This window comes from Numida meleagris, chromosome 1 (genome assembly GCF_002078875.1).
Source record: "Numida meleagris isolate 19003 breed g44 Domestic line chromosome 1, NumMel1.0, whole genome shotgun sequence".
Lineage (NCBI taxonomy): Eukaryota > Metazoa > Chordata > Aves > Galliformes > Numididae > Numida > Numida meleagris.
Window position 1 is genome coordinate 131867765 of NC_034409.1, and position 16506 is coordinate 131884270.

At 43.8% G+C, this 16506-nt stretch overlaps 1 protein-coding gene across 2 annotated transcripts in view; it reads left to right on the forward strand.

Annotated features, from left to right (window-relative positions):
* Positions 7-16506, forward strand: part of LOC110406866 (sodium/hydrogen exchanger 2) — a 32291-nt gene continuing 15791 nt past the window's right edge. The window contains exons 1-3 of one of the 2 annotated variants that reach the window (XM_021413907.1): positions 7-178; positions 5433-5896; positions 10763-11013. In XM_021413907.1, coding sequence (XP_021269582.1) covers positions 37-178; positions 5433-5896; positions 10763-11013 — 857 coding nt within the window. In that variant the 5' untranslated portion in view covers positions 7-36. Of the gene's footprint in view, positions 179-4112; positions 4254-5432; positions 5897-10762; positions 11014-16506 lie in introns of those variants that run through there. The other variant, XM_021413899.1, reaches the window with a different exon arrangement.

The window sequence follows — 16506 nt, forward strand, 5'->3', positions numbered from 1 at the left end:
GGCACCGCGGGGAGCCAAGCACCCGGCGCGGCGGCGATGGGCACCGGCACCCCGCCGAGCCCCAGCGGCACCGCCTTCGAAGAGACGCGGCTGCACGTCTTCACCTTGGACTACCCCCACGTGCAGATCCCCTTCGAGATCACCCTCTGGATCCTGCTTGCCTCCATCGCCAAGATCGGTGAGCGCGGCCCACGGGGACTCCCGTGCACCGCAGCCCGGGACCGCCGCGGGAGCCCGGCGCGGGGAGCGAAGCACCGGGCGGGGGGCGCGGGGCGGGGCTCCCCCGGGGCTGGCGGTGCCCCTTCGGAGCGTCGTTCCCCGGGACGGGCTCGTTCGGAGGGTTTGGGGTGGGAAGGTGCGGGTGAGCAGCGGTTACCTGCAGCCCGCTAAAGCACGGGCTGGTAGGATTGGAAAGCCGAGAGTTCGGCAGGGTGTTCCTTGATGACTCTGCTGCCATCGGAGCACTGTTTTCTTCCTCTTAAAATAACGCCGGCTATAATGACAGTTTCATAACAGAACAACAGATCGATGGAGAGCAAATATTTATGAGGAAGCCTCCTCGTTGTACTTTCCCACCATTCACTGTCCCGAGAAAGCTAGAAAGTGTGGCACTGAATGAGTGAGAAAGGCTGCTTATTCCCTCATGTGGAAATTATTTGTATTGCATAGTTTCACTGTTTTGTGGGGTTTACATACGGTGTGTTTAATGAGCTTTCTGTGCCCCGGACTGAAATAAATGAGTACAGTAGAGTCATCTAAAGATGTCAGGTAAAGGCATACTAGAGATCTGTTTTAGAGTCAGTAAAACTATATATGATGGACTCTGTCTCAACTAGAAGATAATGGCAGGGATAGAGCTGTAGAAACCAAATAAAAATGAGAAATCCGACTTTGCGGATTGAGTGGTCCTGTGTGCAGCTAGGAGTTGGACTCGATGGACCTTGTGGGTCCCTTCCGACTCGGGTTACCCTATGATTCTGTGCTTTCAATCAAAACTGTCTGTGATCATATTTTGATGGAACAGCTTGATAAAACTTAAAACTTTGACGTGGCTTCTTTTGACATTTAAATAGGGTCACTTTATTTAATGCATTACATGTCAGGGAATTGAGTTTCTGCAAAAGTGAATGTTGGTGCTCACCTCCAGCCACAGTTAGCATTGAGCTGGGATCCCGATCCTCCACCGCAGTACCTTGCTTCATTGCTTTCTGCAGAAATACTCTGTCTATCTTGCAGTCAGCCATTCAGGTTGTGCATCTTAATGCATTAAAGATGCATGCTTAGCCTTGAGGATGAATGTAGGTGTTTGCAGAATCAGGATATAGCTCCAATGTGATGCACTCAGATTAATCATGAACCATCATAGCCAGAACATAAGGGGTTTGGGGAAAGAGCTCAGCCAGTTGAGTGCTGGAGGTTTACTGGGGCTTCTGAGCCTAGATACAGCAAGAACTGTTGAATCAACTAACACTCAGTTTGTTTCATTAATGATTATAGGGAATCCATCTGAAACATGTCAGCACATACATACACAGTAATAGATAGATTCTGCAAGACTGTATATAACTGCCATGGTATTTTGCTAGTGCACAGGCATCTAAAAAGAAAATGAGAGTTGCCTACTTTTCTTCCCAAGCTGACTGCAGTGCAATGAATAAGCAAGGAGCGTAAATGAGGAGAAATGCCTATAATTGTCAAATCCCTTCAGCTACACCAAACGAAGGCTGATGCAGCCAATGTAGGGCACTGTCCCTGCTGTTAGCAGCGTGCTCCAAGTAACCAGGGCCAAGTCTCAGGTGTGGCTGCGCCGGCTCCACCACGCCTACCTTCGGGGCCCCGGCTGTGGGGCTGGAATTAGGAACATCCAGTTCTGGCTCCCAGGCTCCTGCTGCGCTCCTTATCCAGCAAATGCATCGCGTGCACCTGCCCAGTGCAGGCTCTCATCACTCCCAAGACTTAAGTCTTAAGGACAGGGTGTTTTGCCTCAGTTCAAAGGGATGGAGAGGAGTGTTGAGCCCCTTCTGTGAGGCAGCTCTCTGGGACATCCCTCTCGCCACATTTCTTCCAGGCTGTGCAGGCATCCTGCCCGTGTTATGCCACCTCAAGGTGTGCGCACTGCCCAGGAAACTTGGGTGCTTAATCTGGCATCACGCATTCCTTTCTGGGGCTGGGCACAGGGTGCTTACTTAGGGCACTGCTGAGCAGCAAGCCTTTATGAGCAGAGCCCTGAATTCTGCTCAGATGCAGGGAGCTTGGAAGATACAGTCACGTTTAATAACAGCTCTCACCATGTTCTTAGGATCCCAAAGAACTGTATCCCAGCACCTGTTTACTGCCTTTTTGAACAAGCATGTTTTTGCAGAAGTGCTGTTTGATTGAAGTGGAAACGTTCAAAGATATGTTCATTGTTACAGGGGATATCTAACTGAAAGGCTTCTCAGATCCCCTGACTGTAGACTAGGATTAGCGAGAGCACAAAGGACAGTATGAGAAAGGAAAACTTGAAGTTGTCAGGGAGAACCTAAGCATTTTGTTGAGGTATATTTCCACGTAGAAATTAGGAACTTAGTGTTTGTATTCCAACAAAGAGCAAGGGCACCTTTTGAAATCTAAGAAATTGCCTTGAGCAGAATTGCTAATTTCTGGCTACCTCTAGTTACTTATCTTGTGTGGTGATACCATACATGAGGTATGTCACTAGCATGCTGATGAGCTCACCAGTGCATTAGGTGGAATCCAGTGCACACCAAACATGCTGTAATCTCTAGGCAGTGAGACTGGTCTGCTTACTGCCCCGTCTTGCTGAACTCCTATGCCCCTAAACTTAGAAAACGTTGTCGAACTCACCCAGATTGACATTACTCATATGCTTAATCACAAGCACAATTAGAAGTGCTGCCTCTGGGAACTGACCTGATGCCCCATCCCTGGAAGCGCTCAAGGCCAGATTGGATGGGGCACTGGGCAGCCTTTGTGGTGGGGTCCAGCCCTGCCCATGGCAGGGGCTGGAGCTGGGTGGGCTTTGATGTCCTTTCCAATCCAAACTGTTCTATGATGTCCTTCCAGCACTTCTCTCCCAAATAAAAGGTTCTCCCAAATAAAACTGTTCAGCACCTGAACCCTGACAGTTGGACCACTCTCACATAATTCAAAGTACATGTCTCAATGGCATTGTCAACATCAGAAAGCACTGGACTTCACCCAAGAATAGGAAATCAGGACTCTAAGGTCCTTTCAGCTTGAAGAATGTTGAACTTGTGCATTAGGCAATGCCCAGTGGCCTGAGGGTAAACATCTTCCATGTGTCCACTGCATAGTCAGGAGTCCAAGAACAGGGTCAGAAGAGGAGAAAGTTGCTATGGTCCTGGGTTCAGCCAAAGGTCGTTCATGTGCAGCATAGTGGGAGCCCTTCAAGAATGAGGTGGAGTACCAAATGCTCTGAGAAGGTATAAACTTTCCAAAGAGTGACTTGTAAAGGAAAAAAGAAGAAAAAGATTTTTATTTTACATTCATAATAGACATTTCATTGCTTTTGCATTAGACCTGCTTGGAAGCATTTCGTGTTTTTTTATTTTATTTTTTTCTCATTAAAAGCTGCATTTGTATAAATTCCCTTGTTTTCACTTTTTATTGAGAAAATGTTTTAAGATACTTTCCAAGGGCTTTTAAACCTTCTAGCAAAAACTGTTTGCTCAGGAGAATCTACTTAATCACTCTGTCAGAAATTTTGGCATCCTGCCACTGCAGAAATGAAGACAGACCATAATATGTTCGAGTGGAAGTGTCTGAAAGGTGAAGAGACAAGTGTGCAAGAGGCAATTCTTATCTTCCCAGCGTCATTACCTGCTCTGCTCATACAGCAAACCGGATCCTAGTGATTCCTGTTTCAAAGAATGCTAGTGAATTTAGCAATCCTTCTAATGCATCACGAGGCTGTGTTTCCAAATATTAAAAAGCACACTGTTCATCCAGAAAGGAGAAAGAAATGAGTTTTGAGCTGCCTATTTTTAAGAACAGCTTTAAGAGATATTGAATACATAAGTAAAATTCTGTAGATTAGAACAACTTCCACCATAGTCTTTTTTAACCATTTGTTTTCCGTAATTATTAAGTCAGGCTTTCTTTTACCTGGAAAAAATCAATGATGGAAGGAGAATTTACAGAATAGGTGCTACAAGATGCAGAAGCCTCAAACTGGGAACCTGGATGTGAACTGTTCCAAGCTTGCAGAAGTTTAACTGTTTCAACTACAGGTGTGAATTTTACTGAAATAGTTTTACTGAAATAGACGCCCGTTATTACCACACCCAGTGTTTCCGTGCAGCTCTCATTTAAAATAATTTAAATGCTTTTTACTTAGGCGGGAATTGTAGGATCTTGTGGGTGTGGATAGTTTTCTATATAATTATATGGGCCAAATATAGATAAGGAGGAGCCTGGAAAAGATTGGTATCGCCAGGACCTGGAATGTGACCTTTGTACATAGGGTTGACCATTCCATTAGATTGGCTGAAGTTAAGTTCCTTCCAAACATCTGCCATTCATTACTAAAATCAACATCTAAAAGTAATTGGAATCTTTAAATCAAAACTACACATCTTTGGGAATTTTAGTAGGCACTCAAGTCTTCATTCAGAGCCTTTTTTTATTCTTTATTTTTAACACTCTGTACAGATTCTTATGACAGAGTCTTGGCACTACCATAATTATATAATAGAGAAGGATTAGTTTAATAATACAAGCTGCAATTTATTGTCACTTAATGGAAAACATATTTTTTTTGGTTATGAAATTAATTTGGAGTCCCTGCTGAAGTTAAAAGAGTAATGTGGCTGACGATGCTTCCTCATGGTCGCTGAGGAAGTGCCATGGGTGAGTGGGTGCAGGTCACGTGCTGGTGCTCCTGGTTTTGAGACTCTGAAAGAAGCCTAGAATTAAAATGAATGCATTTGTTTCTTAAGTTCCTTTGTGAAGCTGCGCATGGAGGAAGGGGTGGTCATCCTGAAATGCTTTTCTCTACCTAGGTGTCATTTGCCCTGTAGAAGTGTTTGGATTGTGTTTCTGTAGGATTCTAAGTTACAAACAACCACAACAAGAACAAAACAACAACTAAAGAACTTGAAAAAAAACAACAAAAAACAACAACACAGTTTCACAAACAGAGCACCAATTGCTCTAGCTAGCCTAGCTATGAGCAGGAAAGTCTAGCTATTAAATTGCCTCTCCATCAAATTAATTGAATTAACTACCCTAGCTGACTAATTTACATTGACCCGTGGTGGTGGTCCATTTTAGTCTTGTCAATGAAAATGAAGCTGCCCTGCAGTTGCTGTTTGCTTACTACAGAGACTAAGATAACAGAATCTAGAGTAGTTGTTTAGATTCTTTGCAAATAACTATTTCATTTTCTTGTGTTTGAATTTCCTTTGAAGGCTTTCATCTCTATCACAAGTTGCCCTCAATAGTACCTGAAAGCTGTCTCCTTATTCTGGTTGGATTGCTTCTTGGTGGGATTATTTTTGGAGCAGAGGAGAAGTCCCCCCCTGTAATGAACAGTGATGTGTTTTTCTTATATCTTCTACCGCCAATTGTACTCGACGCTGGATATTTCATGCCAACTCGTCTTTTCTTTGAGAACTTTGGTACTATATTCTGGTATGCCGTGGTGGGCACGCTCTGGAATGCCATTGGCATTGGGATTTCCCTTTTTGGAATTTGCCAAATCAGTGCGTTTGGTTTGACTGATATCACCTTGCTGCAGAATTTGCTCTTTGGCAGCCTCATTTCAGCTGTGGATCCTGTGGCAGTGTTGGCTGTGTTTGAAAATATCCATGTCAATGAGCAGCTCTACATCCTGGTGTTTGGAGAGTCATTGCTGAATGATGCTATAACTGTGGTAAGTTACCTGATAAATGATTAGTAGATTAAAATGATAAATGATGGCTTGCATCCCACTGTGTTATGCCGCTGTGTCTCTGAATGTGCGTGGTTATTGCAGTTTGCTGAAAGAGGGAAGTCAGTAAGTGAGAATGTATTTATGTAATTCTCTGAACTTTAAGATTTAGGAACTACAGTCGTCTAGCTACAGCAGAGGAATAGGTAATGGTAGCATATTTGCTCAAGTGATTTTACTGCCTGACCTTTTTAGTTTCTGTATCTCTGAATTCTGTCTCTTCCGTAATCTTAAATTGGAGGCTTTCCTCACCTGCAGAAGTGTCATTGGATGGGACAGGCAAAAGGGCCAGTGTGGGCTGTTCTCAGTGTTCTCAGGGAGAATGGGTGAGTCTTTGAGCTACCGTGGGCATGGGATCCAGGTGATGCCAGGTGTTTGCCTATGCCTGTCTGGTTCAGACTGCACAGAGCCCACCCATACATTCTCTAAGCCTACAGATGAGCCAGGACAGCCACCTGGAGGTAGCTGTTTCTAATCATTAACTAGCTGCACTAGGTTTGTGGTGCTGACCTGAGGACAGAAATCAGTAAGTTCCATCAACACTCCCAGTGCCCCTTGTTTGTACCTGATGACACCGTGTCTGGAACATTACTCCCATTTATCTATACCTTACTTGAAATCCTACCCATGTTAACTATGTCACAGCATGCTTTCTGTTTTTATGAGCCATGGAAATCCATTTTTTTTCATATGAGAGAAGGATGAGGAAGAGTGATGAATTGGGTCCTTGCCTTCCCCCTCTTTGTCACTGGCTTCTTACTGACTGTCCCTCTCCAAGGAGAATTCTCCTTTGGTTTTTCCTCCTCCTTTCTGGGACTTTCCTTCACGTGTTTAACACCTGTGTTTCTCAAGCTTTTAATATGAGCCTTGGTACTGATGATTTCTTGTGTGCTCTGAGGAGTACTGTTCTACACATATAGGCTTTGTGCTTTACCAGACTCTGCATCGCATCTCCTCGTATGGCCTTGCCTTAAAGCCTAGCCGTTCTCATCAGTTTATAGCTGCATCTGCCTGGGATTACTAAACTGGTACCTTAGACAGTTGGGGAAAACAGTGAGTGTAAATTCTGAGCTTCAGACAGTTCAGCCATGGCTGTGTCTGTTTCTATTCACTCTTAATGACCACTTGTGCAAGGGAATCCTTTTCATATTATTTTTTGAGAGGAAAAAAGGGCTACTTCAATGTTAATATGAAGCATTTTATTTTTTGATTTTTCCTTCCAAAACTGCTTTTTCCAATCACAAAATCAATTGCCTTTCTACTGGAGCAGCTGTTAATGTAGCAAGTTTTGCTAGCAAAACACTCCATCTTGATGGTGGAAGTATGTGTGCATGCCATTGCCCTGTGGTGGATCACTTCAAGGCACCTTTTTCATAGGCGCTGGCACAGCAGTGATTTGTGGCTTTCCTTGTAGGCATCATCATTGCCTTCTTCAGAGTCCTTTCTCGTGGAGTGCCTGCGCAGATGCCCCACCATAGGGAAAGGTGCTCTGGGGAACCTGTAGGGCCAACACAGCAGATGTGCTGGCCATACTTGTATTCTTGGGGAGTGAAAGGGATTTAGAGTCCATTCTGTCTCACTTCCCAGCTGTTGCTTAGAGGTGGTTCTTGGCAGGACACCAATTGGTTTCCACACGTTAAGTATTGGTCTGCTAATGGCTCCTTGTTATGATTTTGCACACCTGCAATCGTGCTTAAACTGAAAATGCGACTCAGGCCATCTCATGAGGCTGCTCTGGAGTGCCCTGGGTGGGCCTTGCTCCCACACCATGGCAGCGCTGCTGGAGCAGTCCTCACTGCAGGTGCTTGTGGTGGGATGTGGGATGGGGCGAGAGGGGTGATGAGGTCAGGCTGGCCATCACTGGGGACTGTCTCATTCCTGCCCACAGACACTGGCCACTGCAGCATTAAAACAACCAGGGGCTGCGCACTTGAGCAGTGCTGCACGGCATGACTCCAGTAAACATGCTTCCTACACACTTTAAGCCCGTTTTCCTGCTAACCTGCTTGCACTGCTGGCTTGCTGCTAATAAAAGTTTTTCTTAGGAAAGCAGTGTCATCAGTGCTTTCCCTTTTCAGAATACTTGCTTCTCCACCTTCATTTTAGCTATAAAGCAGGGTGTGCATTCTCAGAAATCTCAGCTCTGCTGTGCTTTTCATGTAGCTTTCATGCCTAACTGGTTTCACAGTTTGGATGATCCCACTGGTGAAATTTTGAAGCTTGAATTTGGTTGAGGGAAATGTTTGCCAGTCAGTTGTACTGCTTCTTGTTCGGGCTGGTGCCTTACCAACCACCTGGTTCAGTGACAGCCACCATAAGGAGATTAAATGGCAAAATCACAGTATTTGAAGCTCAGTTTTAGCAGTTCAAATTCTAGTTCTGGGCTTAAAATCGCACAGAAGGAGCCAGTTTCATTACAGTAATATTATTCCTGTATTAAAAAACATTTCAGCAGTGCTCTGCATTCTGCCTCTACCGAAAACATTATTTTACAGGGCTTTCAAGTAATTTCAGAATTAAGAAGTAATAACTGAAAACTGATGAAAATAAGCAATTAGTGTCTAGAAGGAGCATGTATACTCTGAGACACGATTAAAATGATTAGTGACTGATGACTCCTTGGCGTGACCTTCAACAAGTTCAGCTAAAGGATGTTGAGTAAATCTTGAACTTGAATAAAAACAGTTTGCATGCCAAGTGCATTGCAAAATGTGGCTGGTGTTGCTGTTGTTTAACTCACCTGAAAGCTTAATGAGAGCTGTAAATCTGAACTACCTGTGCAGTAAAAGGGAATGGAACCTGATTGTGATCTCCTGTACAGTAGTGCAAATAAAGAACAATAAGAAGGAGATTAAAATCATTTTCATGACGTTCCATAGTCCTAGCTACTGCTTCCAGCATGGCATGGTTTTCAACCATGAACATTGCCTTTCTTCTTTCAAATAAGTTGTGGCAGTAGACTCTAGATGTATAGAGGTGTCTATGCTGGAAACAGTTTCCATTCTGTTTGCAGGTTGAGTACTTTGTGGTGGAGATGAGGTGATGCTGTGGAAAAGCTGTTGCTTGAGTAGGTCAAAATTATATGCTTTACATGCAGCTGTCAGTGACCTTTCTTGAGATACTTTCCAAACACACACATATATATATGCTCATATAGTTACTATTTAAAATGTAAAACAAGGCTGTTTGACTCAAAGAAAATGATCGTGTTCCACAATCTGTACTGAGGTAGATCAGATTTCTATATGTGTTTTGAAGAAAAGTGCAACTCCGGGGCAATTGCAAGTGCCAAGAAGTGACTCAGGGAAACTTCTCTCCTTTCTTGACCCCAAACCGCAGTACTTTTTCTTCAGCCTGTGATTCAGGGAGCCCTGTGAGTCTGTGGAATGAAGGGTCTTTGTAAAATGAAAAACAAAGGCACACCTTGTCAGGAGGCTTATTCTGGTATGCTTCTGTCCATGCAAATTCATAAGGTCTCAAAATCAAAACAGACTGAAAACCAGTGGAGCATATGACATTACTTCCCTGTCCTGCACAGGACATAATATCGAGGAACAGCGCAAAAAAAAGCTGTGAGTCTGCCTCACAGCAGCAAGGTGAATGGGTTTGCCCAGGTGAAAAATGACACTTCTCCCAGGCGGACTCATCCTGAGGGCATCGTGCTTATGAAGTAAGCAGTTCATGCTCCTGCTCTTCCCCTGCCTGTTGCTCTGTAATGGAAATCAGAAATTACTGGTGATCCTACAATGTTTGATTTAACCCTTTTTTTTCATGCTTGCACTGGAATATGTTTTTTTTTTTCTTTTTCAGTTCTTTCCTTTCACTTAGCCTAAAGGACGCTTAATAGCCCATGTCTTCGCATTAGTCTTTAGTGAGGACTTCTACTTATGTATGACTTCTCAAATTTTGGCTAAGAAGAGCTGTAAAACTAGTTTTCTGTCATGTGAGAGAGGGCAAGACTGCAAAGGTGACAAATCCCTCCCAGTATTCAAGTACCTAAAATGTTGGCACAATGCAAGTACTGATAAAAGCTTGTTCTTTCAAATAGCACTTCTGATAGAGAAGCCTGTTTGATTCTCTAAGAAGTCCACAAAGAAAGCGGAGATTTAACTCCTGTAAGCTGCCCAAGCTGGTGTTTGTTATGACCATGTCTGTGACCCCAGTTTCCACTTCTGGCTTAGGTGTGCTCTATGCTAGTAACAGGACCAAACTTTGGCCTGTACATGGGGATCATGTAGCCATCGTGGTATCACAAGGCTGGGAGCACACACGTAGCACTGGGCAATGCTTGAATCTTCCAAATAAATCTGCAGCTGTGGAAACCATTTAAGATCTTTTTAAAGAGTGATCGATTCCATTGTTGTCTTTTTAGTAGTAACTACTGATTAGAGAAACTTGGACTTTATATTATTGTTTTATGTATAGAAAGAAAAGGAAATCTGGCCAAGAAAATACGAAAATCACATTGACCTCATTTGTTTAGGAGGGCAGTTGTAATAATTTTGGAAATGAAACTGGGCAATTACACAGGTCTTCTGTGGGAATTAAATCCAAATCTCCAGAAATAATCTGAAGTTTGGAAAGTCCTTAAATTATTGGATTCCAAATGGTTAGTATATCAGAGAAAGGCCACTTCATGGATTCTGTGTTGCTTGTAATCTCTGGGGTGGTTGCAGACCAGTGTTTCTCAAAAGTAGGTTCAAGGTAGACAGAGAAATACAAAGTCCAACTGTGAAGCAGAGAAACACAATGACACAAAGGGAAATTAAGAAGAATTCAGAAACATAACGTGCTTTCTTTTTCTCATAGGTCCTGTACAATTTGTTCAAGTCTTTCTGCCAGATGCGCACAATTCAGGTTATTGACATATTCGCTGGGATTGCTAACTTCTTTATAGTGGGGATCGGTGGAGTATTGATTGGAATCCTTTTGGGATTTGTAGCAGCCCTTACCACCCGTTTCACCCATAAAATCCGAGTGATTGAGCCACTCTTTGTCTTCCTGTACAGTTACTTGTCATACATAACAGCTGAAATGTTTCATCTCTCGGGCATCATGGCGTAAGTACCCTAGACTTCTGTAATAATAGCACCCAAATAAGAATGGGAACTGCAGAGAGGACCAGATTTTGCAAACCCTGCCATATGGCCTCGTTCCACTGTGCATGGCAGCGGAGCTGGCTTGAGGATTTGTGGCTTCTCCCATTCTGCTCCCACCCCATTGTCTCAGCTCACCACCACACCAGCTGTGTCACTAAAACTGCCTGTGGCATCGCACCATAAACCATATCTTTGAAACGTTCCAAATTAAAAATAATCCCTAGTATTTTTGGTGGGGTTATTTTTACCCCAGATCAGTTGGGTGACCCGTGTCCTCATGAGACCCCGCCACTGGTCACACAGACACGGCCCAGGGGTGGCACACAACGATGTGGGGGCAGCCATGGCAGGCAGGGAGTGGCAGTGGTAGCTGCAAACCTCATGAGCTGCCTTCGCTGCTGATGCCAAGGTATTGTGAAACTGCATCTTCTTGTAGTCATGTGAGCAGCCAGCAAATGCCATTCAATGGAGACAATGTGTGTATCATCCAGGCAAACTCCTGCTGCATTGCAAATACTGTAAGATTTGCAGAATCTAGTCCTACGGTGATATAAACCTTCAGTTTAATATCTTGATACATGTGCCTGTGTGTTACAATGTTCTCTGCATACATTGTTATGTACAAAAAAATATTATTCTTCCCACTGCTAACAGATGAAAATATTTTCCCTCTGTGGGCTTTCCCTCCTGGGCTTCAATAAAGAGACAGCACAGCCTCTCTCTTGATGGTGTTTATACTCAAACAGCTTCAGCTTTAGAAAGAGCCTTTATGACACTTGATATGCTGAAATGGTTTTCTCAGGTTCCAAGTAATATTTTTAAAAGGCTGACCTTCTTTAATGACTTTGTATTGTTCGAATAGCAAATGTGAGTCATTCGGGCATAAGAAACATAGCTTTTTTTGAAAGCCTATATGTTACTACTGAGTGTCACTAAAACTTGATAATTCCTCATTTGATAATTATCCTGTAAGAATGTGAAGATAGGTTTGATATCATAGTCCTGATAGTATAAGGTTTTCTGGGTCTGGGAAACAATTTACATGGAAACTTATAGCTGATAATGTCAGTAGTATAAAAAAAGAAATATGCCATGAAATCAGAGGGATCGGTACTTTAATGTGAGAGCTAAAGATTGCATGGGTTTCTTCCTCTGATATGAGCCTAAATAAAGTAACATATGCATCCACTTTGACCGAGTTCATAAATGAGCCATCTCTTTCCCCACCTTCTATTCATAGCATTTGTGTGGTTTCTAGTTTCCTCCACTTCTTAAGTCAAACGTTCTTGACATCCTGTGATCAAATACTTAAAGGGCTTCTAAGCCAAAGATGTGTGGCTAAACTGTGCATGGAAAAAGTTGTATCAGAGTGCAGGAAAATACCGAACTGGACATTCTACATCCAGGATAAAATGGGAAGGGCACAGTGGGAACCAGCACACCATTGCTTCATGCGGCACCAGTAACCTATTCATTTCTATTTGTAAGGGCAGCCCTTGAATGGGTAAAACAGTATAGGAAGTCTCCAGTTTTTCTTTTTTTTCCCTTTTTCATCTAACACTACAACAGAAAATCAGTTATCTTTAAAATATCCTATGTATGTTTTGACTCTAAGTGGACTTCAAAACAGCTGAGGGAGCTGAATACCTCGGTGGCACTGGTGGGAAGGAGGAAGGGCCCTCTGCAGAGGTGTAGACACTCTGCTACCGTGGGACATACAGCATAGTCCCCTCCCTGCAGTGCTGCTGAGCACCTGCAGCTCCTGTAACCCCCACATCACCGTGGAGTAAAACCCCCACATTGCCTTGGAGGGAACTGGCATTGCTCAGTCTGGAGGAGAGGATACTCGGGGGAGACCTTATCTCACTCTACAGTTACCTGAAAGGAGGTTGTGGCAGTGTGGGGGTCGGCCTCTTCTACCAGGTAACAGTGATAGGACAAAAGGTGATGGTATCAAGTTGTGCCAGGGGAGGTTCAGGTTGGATATTAAGAAAAATCACTTATCTGAAAGAGCGGTGAGGCTCTGGAATAGATTGCCCAGAGAAGTGGTAGAGTCACCATCCCTGGAGGTGTTCAAGAACCGTGTGGATGTGGCACTGAGCGATGTGGTCAGTGGGCATGATGGGGATTGGCTGATGGTTCGACGAAATGATCTTAGTGGTCTTTTCTAACCTTAATGATTCTTTGATTCTGTACCCTGTGGTCTTTGCATTTAGTTTGGCTTTGCACTTGGGAGAGTACTCTGCCCTGTGTTGAGTGCAGCGTGGTGCTGAGCCCTGTGCTGTGCTCTGCAGTGAGTGCCGTGGTCCCAGTCACTCACTTCTGGCCTTGGAGTCAGCCTGGGCCATGTGACCTTGAGGTGCCCCTTGCAGCCTGGCTTGTTCTAGAATTCTGTGGTCATTTGTAGCTCAGCCTATAGGGAAGAAATGCCCAGTTTCCCTTCATTCACCCGTACCTCACTTGCTGAATTACTGATACCCTCTTCCTTCATACCCAGATTCTTAAAGATGCTCTGCAAGGCCTTGCACATATACACTGTGCCGCACTTCAGGCAGAAAACAAAAGTGGGAACATGCAGTGTTATAGTATATAAAAGACATGTGCACAGAGTGCCTCTTTTCTGTGCAAGCAGGAATTCATTGGCAAAGGAGCAGAGGGAAATGAGAGGTGCTGTCTTGTTCCTCCTCTGATAAGTCTCTGGAGACAGATGATTCCTGAAGCACCCGTGTGTAGCCCATGCATAGGGTCACTTGGCCAAAATATCTCTGGGGCTGACGCAGTCCTCGCCAGCTGCCGTGAGAAAGTTCTCTACAGCAGAGGCAGGAGGTCCTCCTGTAATTAGAGCCGGGCTGGAATCAGGATCAGGGTGTGAAAACTACAGATGTAAATCTGAACTTTATCTGCCTGGTTCCCATTTCTAATTATAATGCCGTATTCGCTGCTTACTAATTTGTTATGAAGGCAGTGGAGCGGCAGAACTATTAATGTTTTACCTTTTTTTTTTTTTTTTTTTTGCAACAGTGGTTTAGCAGGCTGAAAGGAAAAACATTGGGACTACTGTAAAGTTAGTAGGTCAGGGAAACTTGAGGACTGAAAACAGGGGCCTGGTTTATGGCACTCCTGACAGAAACTCTACTGTTCGTACAGGAGAGCTCTTCAGAGGCACAGAAAGCTGCAAGTTAATTGCAATTACTGTTTTTCCCTCCTTCTCGACCAAGGCAACCACCTCGGGTCACATAAATCAAAGCTAGAAGTGAACAGTGATTAGCTGTGGAATAGTACTTATTAATACTTAATAGTACTTAAAAGTACAAAGAACGTACAACACTATTTGTTTTACTGGTGAATCATCTCAGCTCTCAACACTAATTGGATAAATGTAAAATGTGACTGAAAAAGATATTCTGTATATAAGACTGTAGTCCCTTTAAATTCTTGTAGTTAAACATGGTAGGTGTTTTAGGTTACAGCTTGTAGAGATCCAGATTAATCTGGTGACAGATTCTTATCAGACATCTATTTCAGTGTCCCCATTACCTCAGAATCCAAAAACAAACTGTGTTCAGAGCTTCCTTCCCCACTCCCCAAGCTGCAGGGCTTTCCTAAATGACTGTAATCATGAAAACTATTTATTTTAAGAGAGTAATAAATAGTACTGAGTGTTGTGTTTGTCTTTGATGCAGATCCAACAGCCGTAATGCTTTGGACAGTGAGCTGCAGCTTTGAGGCCCTGAAACAATTGTGTGTCTGGAAGGGACTGTTTTGCGGCCTGCCCATTGCTAGATTGCCTTTGCTGCCCCTGCACTTGCCACAGTGCCATCTGTACTGTGTGTGCAGTTGATTGGAGGTAGCCAGGACTTATTACAGCTGTGCAGTTAAGCTGTGCCTTCACAGGAGGGCTGTCAGGGCCATGACATAACCTAAGAGATTTGTTGGTTTATCAGTGTGGTCTCTGGCTTGACGAGAGCTGACTTGTCAGTGAAGATGAGAGTTATGGAGGGTTCAAATGATAAGGAGATTTGATACCCTTCTTCACATAGACTTTAGAAGTTGGTGAACTGAAGAACTCGGGAACATTTCCCAGCTCCCAGGCTTGGGTGTGTGTCGTGGCTGGATCATCGCTCCGTGTCAGGACAAAATCCATCCATGGCCAAGATCCTCTCCCACCTTCTTCCTGAGATGCGTGGGCATATATATATTTGGGATGTATGGTGGAATCTATTCTGAGACCTTTTGAAGCTTCTGCTCATTCTGAGATTCCTCCTTCTGCTTTTCAAAAAGGTTTTTCATAGAATCATTGGAATTTGGAAGGGGCCCTTAAAGTTCATGTAATCCAGCTCTCCGGCAACGAACAGGGACACCAACAGCTCGATCAGGTTGCTCAGGGCCTTGTCCAGCCTGAGCTTGGATGTGTCCAGGGATGTGGTATCCACCACCTCACTGGGCAACCTGTTCCAGTGTCTCACCAGCCTCACTGTAAAGTATTTTTTTCTTACATCCAATCTAAATCTCCCCTAATTTAGTTAGAAACCATTTCCCCTTGCCCTGTCAAAACAGACCCTACCAAAGAGTTTGTCCTCTTCTTTCTCATAGTCCCTCTTTAGATATTGTAATGGTGCTATCAGGTCGCTTTTAAGCCCTTCTTTTAGAAGAAAGAATCTGTAAGTTTATTCCAGTCAGTAGGCTTATTCTGACCTCTCCCTCAGCCTTCCTTACCATTTGCACTCACAGTCAGGAACATCAGAGTTGTTCAAATGTGGAACTCTTGACTTGGAGGCAGGACACTCTCAACAGAAGATTTTCTGCACCTGGATCTCTATGAGACATGGGAAAACCTTCCTCAGCTTCTTTCCAGAATTGATCTAGAATACCTATAATTTTCCTCCTTCATGAGAAAGAGCAATTTGGAGATTTTAATTGGAGGAGATATTCCCTGTGTTGGCAAATCATCTTTGTAAACCAAAATATTCATGGCACTGGGATAAATAACCATGGGATAAGTCCTTGTGGGCTATAGTCAGAAAAGAAGCATAAATACACTTCTCTGTCTATATATTTTGGCTCAGAATCCATGTGTATAATACTTTTTTAAACTGGAAAAGCAGAAAATACATGGATGCAGGGAAGGAAGGCATGCTTTTGCCTTAGGTAACAGAGTGAAGAGTGACAGCAGTTTCACATCTGATCTTGCATTAGTTGCCCACCCTGACAACTATGTGGAAATACAAACTGCACTTCCCTTCACTGGGGCCACACTTTGAGATTAGCATCCAGCCAGCACCACTAACCACCTTTGAGCCTACAAACTTTGCATCTCAGTGGTCTCAGTCATCCATGCACCGTGGAGTACATCACTGATGTACCAGTAATGTCATTCTTCAGTTTGGTCTTCCTGCTGATTTGAGAAACTGAGCTTACTAACGTAGGCTGAGAGAACGGACATGCAGACATAGT